The sequence below is a fragment of the Pleuronectes platessa genome, chromosome 3 (assembly GCF_947347685.1).
Source record: "Pleuronectes platessa chromosome 3, fPlePla1.1, whole genome shotgun sequence".
Taxonomy (NCBI): domain Eukaryota; kingdom Metazoa; phylum Chordata; class Actinopteri; order Pleuronectiformes; family Pleuronectidae; genus Pleuronectes; species Pleuronectes platessa.
The window spans coordinates 1,801,019-1,812,665 of NC_070628.1; the positions used below are offsets into that span (position 1 = coordinate 1,801,019).

At 45.4% G+C, this 11,647-nt stretch overlaps 1 protein-coding gene across 1 annotated transcript; it reads right to left on the reverse strand.

Annotated features, from left to right (window-relative positions):
• Nucleotides 1–966: 966 nt before the first annotated feature.
• Nucleotides 967–8,180, reverse strand: LOC128437488 (WAS/WASL-interacting protein family member 2). The gene is made up of 8 exons (XM_053419666.1): nt 8,139–8,180; nt 7,960–8,046; nt 6,999–7,131; nt 6,796–6,900; nt 5,755–6,411; nt 3,725–3,973; nt 3,346–3,447; nt 967–3,130 (listed from the first exon to the last, which is right to left on the reverse strand). The coding sequence occupies exons 1-8, from the start codon at nt 8,178–8,180 to the stop codon at nt 3,087–3,089; spliced, it is 1,419 nt and encodes a 472-aa protein (XP_053275641.1). The 3' UTR covers nt 967–3,086.
• Nucleotides 8,181–11,647: the final 3,467 nt, after the last annotated feature.

Genomic DNA, 11,647 nt, shown 5'->3' on the forward strand with positions numbered 1-11,647 from the left:
CTTGTTCTGTTCTCAGACAGCAGAACATTACAGATCTGATTCTGTGATAAGGCTTTATGGTTAGTTTATGGGTGTTGCTCCTCTACTATGGTGCTTATATAGAGGACAACACTTGAAGGAACACTGGTACAATCATTACAATTGTTATTTCATTCATTAAGTTCTTCAATGATACTGAAACAACACTTAAGTTATTTATCTTTGTTTACATGTAAATATATATTTGTGTCCCCTTTAGGAGTAAGAGGAGGTATCCACCGTTTAACATATCAATATTTAATAAAATCACATTAAGTGGCTTGTGTGTATATACAGAATGTATACATATCTATATAGTCCCTGATTCTGTCAGAACACCTGAACACAAGAACCTGCTGAACGTTGCATCAGTAAAGATTCAGACACTGATTCACATGTTTTTATCTCATTACACCAGGATCACTGGTCTTATTATAAACTCTGTAGAACAGAGAACTTCTGTCTCACGTTTCTTCTTTATTCTATTCTCCTTGTTTTCATGTTCATGTGCAGCTCTTGCGCCACCTGCAGGCAGACGTCACCACTGAGTCTGATTCTCTCAGTTAATGAGGAGTTTGTTTTCAATGTGTTTCTCTATAATTTGTTTAAGTCTTGACCTTTTAAGTAAAGAGCCTTGAGATTATGTATATTAGGATTTGTGTCTATACAAATTCAATGTTATTGAAATTTCTCATCTTTCTAATTGAGACAAATTTTTCATTGTATTTAGTTTGACATTACCATTAACTTTGTCCCTGTCTCCTCTGAACATGTATAAACTGTTTAATCTGCTTCAACTGTTCCTAATGTGGGAGAAACCATTTGGAGGGGGCAGACCACCTCACACGTCTGGAACAACATCTTCAAAGTGCTGATTCTGGATTGTTCTGCTCCAGGTGACACAGATTCAGTCCAGAGGAATCCAGCAGAATAAAAACAGACGCAGCATCAGGTTCCCTTTTCCCCGACAGGAAGACATTTATTTGAATTTATTTCAAATGATAAAAACAAGGGTTGGTTAACATGAAATGACCACAGGTTGGTTTCTTCTTGTTAGAGTAGAGACAAGGTGAGAACCTGAGGAGACCAGCGTGACGCCTCACCTGTGGGTCAAGGTGAACGCACACGCTGGACAGGAAGTGGACTTTCATTTGTCCTTTGTGTTTCTCGTGTCCATCAGCCACCAGGTTCCCTCGTTCACCCGCCGGCTGGATGTTGTTGTTTGTAAAGAAACATGATCCCCAAAGTTTATTGTTGTTGACAAAGTGTCACACGTCCGTTCAGCTCCTTCACCCTCATGTGGTCACACATCCAGAGAGTCTGCTCAATGTTCAACTCTTCACCATCTCTCTTTCCTATATTACAACCTTTTTACAACATCAAAATAGATCAACAACTATGATTAACATATTCCATTATGTAAATACACAATATTTATTGCATTTTCAAATATACTCGTTTCTTATTTACTCTGACGTCATCATCTTCCCCCTAAGAAAAAATAAATCTGAATAAAAGCACTGGTACCGCGGAGAGAGACAACAGATGTGTGTAAGGCAAAGACCAGCAGGGGGCGCCACGTGGCTGAGAACGGAGAGTCGGCCCTGAACAAGCTCTTCTTCGTGGTCACTTCTCCTGCTTGGTCTCTTTGAATATGTCATTAGTGTTTTAAAGTCAAGCTAAAAGCAAAGTGTAGTGAAGAAGCTCCATGTTCTTCAAACATCTGGCCCTGAAGTGTTCCTCTTGTTTCTGGTTCGCTGCTCCCAGCTCCAATCTGTACAAACTGCAGAGCAACTTCCCAACAGCGCCTCCTGTGGCCACGTCGTGCTTCTCCCACTGGCCACCAGCAGCAAGGTCCAACTGGGGATTCTGAACACAGTGGAGATCTAACACGGACTTCCCTGGAAGAGGAAATCCACAGAAAGTGATAACTGATCCCTGATCAGCTCCTCCACAACTCTGCAGCTAAATATCATCAAGACACGGTCCAGAAGAGCAAAGAACAATTCAGCCTCGGACCCAGAGAGAGACGCTGGCTACGTGAACGACAGCTGGTCGCACACATCAGCTTCCTCCTGTTTCACATCAATGTGAACGGGATCCTGATGTGTCACGTGCATGAATGAGCCTCGTGCACAGTGTCTCAGTGGAGCAGATCAGCTCCTGTGCAACATCGAGTGAAGATGGAAATAAAAACGTCCCCAGATGAAGGAGAGATGAGGAAGAAGAGAAGCAGGAAACCGACCCGATCTGAACGTGACAGTGAACCAGCAGCGAGGCTGAATGTTCCCGTGATTCATCTCGTCCACGATCCAGAAGAAATGATCTTTCTATAGAAAACCAGTGTGGAGACATTCCTCTCTCTGCAGCTCACCTGACTTCACCTGCTTTTGGCCTCTGACACGAGAGGATCTAAACGCAGCCTCACCTGCACAGCTGGAATGACTCAGACAAATCCCCCCCACCCCTCCAAAATAAAAGCATCAATCAGCCCCTCATCAGTTCTGCTTCAACACCTCAGTGGGATTCATTTGATGAAAACTCAGTTTCCATTCGTAGCGTTGATTCTTTCTTTCTCTCCCTCGCAAATTAATTCTGACACCAGAAAAACAATTAAATAAACAAAACAAAAGATGTTATTCAGAGTTATGAAAATCAGCATTGTCATCATGAATATGCATTTTAAAAAGGTGGAATGCACAGAGTGGAAGCGTTGGGAGTTGGGTCCTGATCTGTGGTGTGGAACAGAGGCTTCTGCTTCCGGTCAGCAGGAAGTCCAGGTGTCTCAGTCGTGAGGCTGGAGACGGCTTCTCGTCTCCGAGTGTTTGTGATTCTCTCGTGCAAAGTGAGAAAGTGACTCCGAGTCGTGTCCCACCTGCGTGCTGTGGTAGTGTTCACTCTTTTGGCCACTGTGCTTCTGGCTGGTGGTTTGATGTTAGTGAAGTTGTGTGTTTAGTGTGTGTGTTTAGTGTCGAGCGTGTTTGTGATTGGAGTGCGTCTTCACCACTCCCTCCTGACCGTCCACCGAGTCGGCTGACTGAGAGTTCAAGTCCTGAGCTGAGGCCCGTTCACCTCCCGACCGGCGGCGCTGGAGGGGCTCCTCTCATCATGCCTGAGGGCAGAGAGACAGAGGTTACTCAAGGTCGGAGCTGGTAAAGATCTGCATCCAAACTACAAACTCATCTGAAAACACATTGTACAGATTCACCTGACTGATGGAAGCTAAAGATCAGATATGTTGTATTTATATATATATATATATATGTATATGTGAGTACTTTCTGCTCCACCAGGTCTCCACTGACTATGATGCTGCTGCAGCCGTACCCTTGTTGTTTCTGCTGGGGTAGACCTTGTTGAAGTGCCTGTACTCCTCCGGAGGTGGAAGCTCTTCCATCGGGTGGAAGTTGAACTTGGATTCAAAATCATCTGAGGGAAGAGAAGGAGGATTTTTAAGAAGAGGTCGATCATTTTAATTTGTGTTACCACTTGAAACTCCGCTCAGCTCGACAACTGTTGTGATCAACTGCTTCTCTCTCTCTCCTCACATGGCTTTGTGCTTCAACATCAACACGTCAACAAATCCTGAGACTCGAGGATCAAACAGAGACGAGGACGACGGGAGAATCTAAACTCTTCTGTGTCTGTGAAGAGAAACCATGGAGAAGCAGAAGGAATAAGACCATGCTGCTCTGTCCCCACTCACCTATGATGGACTTGGAAGAGGAGAAGTTGGAGTGGCCGTTCCTGATGGGCGGTGGAGGTGGAGGAGGTCCGGCCGGGGTGCGGGAGGAGGTGGAGGAGGAGATGGAGGAGGAGGAGGAGGAGGGAGGAGGAGGTTTTCCCACTCGGTTGAGGGACTCTGAGATCGCAGAGCTGTTGACACGGTACGGGGGGGGTGGAGGAGGAGCGTCCCGACCTCCGTTACGAGACCCGGAAGGAGGAACCTGGGGAGCTGCGTGGACAACACACACACACACACACACACACTAGTAGTACACAGTACCTACAACATAACTTCAACAAACCATCAATACACTGAACTTAATATTCAAGGAAAAGTTTAGAAGTGACACAGAGTCAGTGAGTGAATTCCTGAGCGATGGCGCAGCCGGCCACCAGGGGGCCTTCAAGACGCTTTGGCTTCACTCTTCGGAGCCATCATGTCGGCCATCTTTATTTACCGTCTATGACAAGTCACAAGACTTTTAACGTTTGTGCCAATTAATAGACAAATCGCTGAATCAAACAAAAACAATTAACAGATTATCTGATGTAAATAATCCTTAGTTTAAAACTATAACAAAGCAAATGTCTACAGTCACAATAATAAACTTTACACAGAAGTGAAGCAGCTTGACCAGTGGGTCCCAGTTCGGCCTGGAACAGAAACAGTCATGAACTGTGGCCGATGGAATTATTCCCAGTTCCAGCCGACACTGGACCAGTAACACATCATTCTCCTCGACTGATGGCAGCAATGAAACAGTATAATGTGAAGTGGTGAGAATAAGAGGAGGATCAGACGTCCTGTGAGCACAGTGAAGGGAAAAGGAATGCTGGAATATTCCACAGGGCTTGAGGAATGCAGAGGAACCAGGAGGCCTTGTGGAGAATCGCTCCGTTGTCCAATCACAACACAAAGCTTCAGCTCACAAGTGGCTTCCTGTTTGGAGTTCACTCTGGATTCAAATCAGGAGATGAAAGTTTCTATTCATCTGCACCGAGGAACTAAAGGTTTTTATGTTTACCAGTTTTACAGGTTGTAGGTGACGGGGTCTTTCATCCTCCAGTGTTTGTTTCTAAGTCAACACACACACACACACACGCACACACACACACACACACACACACACACACACACACAGTTCACCGCCTGAAAGGAGCGGAGGCATCTTGTGTGTCACCATCCACAACTGGGCCTGTACACACACGTCAACACACAACATATCTGCTCCATGTGTTGAATACAGTCGCTGCAATGAGGGGAACGTTTCCACAAACACCAGCAGCTGGAGGTATCAAGTCAAGTATTAAACCACAGTGTGTTAAGTGGCTGGACTCACATCTGGCTTTAAAGCCATTTGTGTGATTCACAGAGTCAAAGAAATCCCCTCACGCCCTGCGCTCTATTTTCAGACCTGCAGAACGTGCGATTGGGAATTCAAGGAGACGAGTGGAAACGTGCTTCAGCCTGTTCACGAACATTCCTTCAGCTGAGGACAGAGACTGAGGACGTCTTCATCAACGCTGTCCAACATCATCTCACTGAGACGGACACAACACGAGACTCGTCCTGTTGGACAAGTTGGTTGAGCTGAAATCACTGATCCCATTAAGACCTAAGGCATCGAATCAAAAACACATGAAAAACTCAGTGTTGACTGAACTTCAAACCAAGGAGCCAGTGGGTGAAGTGCACAGAGAATCTGGAGCCTCTCACTCGGACGTTTGTGTTCACACATGCCCCAGAAGTCAGTGCATGTCAGAAAGCAGCTTGAGACGTGAATGAGGAGGAAGAAGAAGAATCTCTGTGAGTTTGAAGTTTAGGGAAAAGGCCAAATCTTGAAGATATAAAATATATATTTATGTATCTGCGGCAGAGGTTTAGAAATAAAGTGTTTATGAATGTTAGTTACTCGGTCAGCTCTTCAGGGTTTAGGTGTTTGGTTTGATGCTGAGGTTTTATTTGTTGCCTTCGGTCTTGAAGGGTTAAACCACATTGAGGAGGTGTACCTGCTCTGCGTCCAGGCGGCTCTCTGGCAGGTGGTGGAGGTCTCGGGACCGGCTGAGAAGATGGAGACGGAGAAGGAGGAGGTGGAGGCGCGTGGCTTCGTCCTTGGTTGCCGCCTCCTGAAGTGTGTTTTTTGTGCAGCGAGTTGTGTCTCTGTGGCAGCTCCGGAGCTCCGCCCCCGTCTACGTGGGAAGGCCCGTTGGAGACTGAGGTGTGTGGTCTGTAGGGCGGGGGAGGCGGAGGAGCAGAGGAGCCCCCGGTTGGAGGTCTGCTGGAAGATGGCGGCTTCACCGAGCTGGGGGGTGTGGGACCTCTGTTGGGCGTAGGGGGGAGGGGCTTCTCTCTGCTATGAGAGGATGAGGAAGGTGCTTTCTGGTTGGGGGTGGGCGGAGCATTCCCACGGCCGACCCTGTTGAAGGGTGGAGGAGGGGGCGGGGCGGAGGTGCTGTGCTTCATCCCGCCGCCTGTGGACGAGCCGCTGCTGGCGGGACGGGAGATGTCGGGGAGGGAGGGGCGGTGGGAGCGCTGGTGCTCCGGTGGAGAGGGCTTGTTTGGTGGGGAGGGTGAACTGGAGCGGCCGGCTGGGGGGCGAGGGGCCGCGGACCGGGCCCCCGGGGGCCTCAGTGCAGACCTGCCTACTGAACCCCCTGCTGAGCCATCTGTGGGGGGGGGGACAAAGAGGAGGCGGTCAATGCACTGCAGCAGAACGACTGCAGGAGGAACATGAGACCAACACAGATCTTCATCATCAATCATTTACTGATCATTAACTCGATTTACAGACTGAGGTGCACTGAAGATAAGAAGAGTCGAGACAAACATTCAAATACACTTCACGACCATCTGTTGCTACATTTTGAGTTTTCTGGTTCCCAAAGTTATTGTTGATTATAAAATGAAAACGTGGAATCAAATGTTTCTGCTACGGAAAAGACTCCAACTGTTTTCTATGGATGAATTTATCATTTAGATCGACTGTTCTTTGTCAGTGTGTTTATTACTGAGGTCGTTGTTACAGTTGGTGTTTTTAAATAAGTTTTTACCTCCAACTGGACGTAATTTTGGCACACCACCTTGGAAAAGCCCCCCCATCCCCATTGGGGCTCCGCCTCCTCCTCCTCCTCCTCCTCCGCCACTTCCTCCTGATTCTGGTGAAAAGAAAACGTATATATCAAACATTCCATGAACAACACACGTGTGTGTGTGTGTGTTGGAATATAGTTGAGTGAATATTAAATGAACTCACTCTCTATAACGGGGGCACTCCGGTCACTGACCACACCGACCTTCTTCAGCTTGGCTCCTTTGCAGATGTCGGTCAGCAGCGCTCCTCTGCCTTTAGCCCCGGATGAGCTCAGCTTGGGAGCAGTCGTGTTCGCCTGTCGGGGGGTGGGGGTTATTTTTTACAATAGAATAACAGGAGCCATAAACATAGAAGAGCCAGAAAGAGACAAAGTCAACGTCCTGTGTCCTTACCCTCGACTATGGTGAAGTAAATCACACAGTTAGCATTAGCAAAAGAAAAAAAAAAAACTATTAGTGGGGGAATAGGCAGAGAGGGTCGTGCATAGATATATATATAAAGGCTAGATGTCTCGTCCGCGTTTCCGCCCACATGGCGGCCATCTTGCGTCAGACGGTTCGCTCACCCATAACATTGTGTTGGTAGTGGAACATGTACTTTTTAAATAAAAGAAAATAATTCTTGATGTTTATTTGTAAAGGGAAATCTTGTACTTCTTTAAGAACATTATTCAATTTTTTTGAAAATAAGAATCATTCATAAGTATGCAGTGTCATAACTACATCTCTGAAGTTTATAAAAAACCAAACCATTTAAAAATCGGTTGAAAATTGAACAAGTTATGTTTATTTAAAAAGTACGTACCATTACATCACAATGTTATGGGTAAGCGAGCCGCCTGACGCAAGATGGCCGCCATGTGCGGACGTTCGACTCCATTGGCCGAGACATCTAGCCTTATATATATATATATATATATCTATATCTATGGGGTTGTGAGGGAGGGACACGTCTCAGACAGAAAGAAGTGTAGAGAGTCTAATGTAACACAACACGTCAACACATTCAACACCTCACTGGTCAAACAGTAACCGGCGTGGACTCGTGGTTTTTAGATAAATTCTCCGACACTGAACTGTTTCTACTGCTGGTGACGAGCTGCGTGTTCCGTCCAATCACTGACCTCATGGAAGGTGGGTGGGGGCGGCGGCCCCGGGGGTGGGGGGGGGAGGGGGAGGAATGGGCATCCTGTCCCTCTGTTGGCACGTCTCTGTGTGGGGGGGTAACGTCAGGTGACTTCACCAACTCAGCTGGGGCGACGCACACTGACACCTGAAACACAACGGACACGATTAGAGCTACAGCGGCGGCCATGTTCCCCTTCGTCCCGTGCGCTGGCACCATCGTCCATAAAGATGTTACCGTGCACGCAGACAGTCAGACTTCATCGTTTCACTATCTACACAGAGTCAGGACGTCGTGACTCTGATCCGTCTGCAGGAGGCTCTGATCAGACGACTCCTATTGGCCGGCTAACAAAACAGTTTGAGCACTTGTGTCTGGATTTCACCAAAACATTTGTTTTTTAATTCATGTTCCATATATTTGGTTGTTCTTTGGTTTGAGTTATGTAATTGTATTATCAAGAATAGAAACGTATACAGACCAAGAGAATAACAATAAATAGAAAAACATAGGTTAGAGTCTGTGAAATTAACATTTTAAGTTTTATAACGGCCTCTTAGGAATCTATACATTTTAAATATTCAGTTTAAAATGACTGGTCCAATGCTCATTAATAAAAGGTTTTGATAATTAGCAAGTTTAGCCATTTTGGCTAAGATGTATTTTGTATAAATCTGTATCAGATATTTTTTCCCCCCTAATATCTTCATCAGATTTATTTCTGTGTTAAAGAGAAACGAGCTTCATTCTGCTCCCTGGCTGTTCCCACTTTGCTCTAAAGACGACTCTCTCCATGGAAGGAGTCTGTAGCTGTAGCAGCTTCTGGGAAACGTCAGCGTAGTTTGGAGAAAGATGAGGAACATTTCATCATGGATCCACAGACAGAAGGAGGCTTAGAGAGCTTTAAATCTCAGCTTTAGAACCATGCCATCAGCACTGGTGTCCACAGCCAACCACCAGATATCCACACCACGTTTGGATGGATCCCCAGATTTGGCAGAACGTGTGCAATTTGTGAAAGAAGCTCCGGATCATGAAGTCACAATGAATCAGAATGACCCGACATGCACTCAGTGAGTTTTTAATGCTCGTTTGGTTTAATGCTCGTTTGGTTGTGAAGACGACAGAAACATTCAAGTAAAACCACAAGTATATTGTGTTTGGCTCCAGTGAAAAGTGTGATGGGCTCAACCGGACATCAGTGTTGACTTGAGGCCTGGCAGGAGAAACCGAGACGGACATTAGTGCTCTCACATAAACTGCACGAGTCTTTATCAAGTGACAATATTAATAATGACCGTTCAAACTGCTCATCGCTCTTCACACACAAACCCACGATCACTTTTATTGAGTTATTAAACGATGGTGACGGATCAGGAATCCGGTTCGTTCCAGTCAATTCAACACTGCCTCTGTGTGTGTGTGTGTGTGTGTGTGTGTGTGTGTGTGTGTGTGTGTGTGTGTGTGTGCTCAGACACAGATATGAGTTGAGCGACTCACTAACTGGCTGAAATGTTCCCACTGTTCTCATGTACAATGAGGTCACTCAGGGGAAAAGGCTTCTATTAAAAGATGGATTCCTTCTTTTTATGAATCGATATCAGATCATTTAAAGAAGGTCGAAGATTTGAAGATCAATTTTTTTTGTGGGAAAAGCAAAACTGCAGAAGAGGTGATTTCCAAGAAAGACATTTGCAGTTGAATCTGTGTGAAACTAATATTGTTTTAAGACAGATTGGATCAGTACATAGATCTCCCCAAAGGCTGACCAAAAATCTAGAAGGCATTTCTGATGCTGGTGTTGGAACATCTTGAGTTATAAGTTGCTTTTATGTTTTAATTTGACTTTCACTCCTCTAGAAGTCGAGCTGGAGGTTTTCCAGATTAAGATCCTGCTCAGTTCAAACCATTTAAACGTTCATTCATATGAAACCTACCCACGATACACCTGTACCTGAAACTACTCTTAATGTGGCTGACTCAGGTCACTGGATCTCCCCAAACCAGTTAGCTGGCTGGGCCCATTGTTGGCTCATGCAGGCAGCGTTGCCTGCTCGCCCCACCCTCACCCGCTCCATTCCTCAGGCTGCTGGGCTGAGTGTCGGGGCAGGTTATCACCGAGGGAATCCAGAGGAATCTCACCGAGCAAGCTCACCAGCCAGCTTGGTTCAAGAGGAAAGGCACAGCAGCAGAGACAGAGTGGGGGGGGTTACAGAAACGTTTCAAGGTCTGCTGAGTGCACGACGGCTGAAGCCACAGACGTACACACTCGTGTTATTGGCTGCGTTTCCACTGAGTCTGTTAATCAGACCAATAATCCAGCCTCAAACAATGAGGTCATTCTGTTTGATTTGAGATGTAGAAACCTGATTGTAGAAGAAATCTAATCTGCAGCCACACTAGCACTCTTTGTCTTTAAATCGCTGCTGCTCCCGTTTTAGTTTGAAAACTCCGGAGTCGGGTTTTGTTCTGGACAAACAGAAACTGAGACTTTTGAAGAAGAAGCTGGAAAAATACAGATAACTCAGGATGAAAAGCCAGACGAGGAGATTCAGCAGCTTTTAGACAGTTTCCTGTTATGAAGGCGTCTAAACTGAACAATCTCCTCTTGCATTCATATCTCAAAACAGCTATTAACAAATTTAAACTTTCAGAACACTAAACTATTAATCAGTTAATCAAGAAAATAGTTTTAAGCTGCAGCTTTATATAGTATTTCCTTCAAAAGCAAGAGAGTGGAGTACTTGTTGTCGTCAGCCCTTTGGGAACAGACACTAAAGACAATGATAAGCTGAGTTAGTTGGATTAAGAGCTATTATCAACAAGTATCAATAAATATATTGTTTTTCTAGAAAGTGTCTTTATTCTCAGTAATATTGGTCTACTTTTAATATCACAATTCAAGTACTGCAGAGTAGAGCTGCAGTAATTGATTAATCAGCTTCTCCAAATAGATTTCTGCTCATGTCGTTTGTTATTAAAACTGAAAATCACACATATTCTGGATGAATAAAACAAGATGTTTAGAGAATATAGATGACTGATTATTAAAAAAAGTTGTAGCCCTACATAGGAGCATGAACAAGTTACTGGGTATTTTTTAATTATGAATAAGTATAAGCTTCCACATGTTGACAGAAACAATTAGTTTCTTCTGTAGCCTCTGGTAGCTTGAAGAAAAAAAAGAACATTTATATGAACATGTATTCATTTACACATAAAACTGAACGCAGCGATAACAGGCACAGGTCCTGACCTTTGACCCCTCTAATCTGACTAATCCTTGCCACTCCAGATCAAAGTGGCACAGTGAGGTGCTAAGTAGGTCACGATTGCTGAGGTTTGGGCTCCATGTCGCTGCTCATTCAGTTGGTACAGAGCCGTGGAGCAGGGACGAGCCTCCCCACTCCCCACAGCTCCAGTGTGACGCTGCACGGGGGGGGGGGGGGGGGGGGGGGGGGGGGGGCATACAAGGAAGTCAGACACGTTTGTGGTTAAGGGAATACACCGAGCGAGAGGCCTGTGGCTCCGAGGGACAGTTTCTCGTCTCTTGACTCACACTGTGAAGACGATGGTGCAAAACATTAACATCTGAAAAACTGTTGTTCAGATTTTACATACGAAACCAAAAAAAAAATCCTTTTAAAATATATTTCACCGATTATAATTAAACAAACCAAAACCAA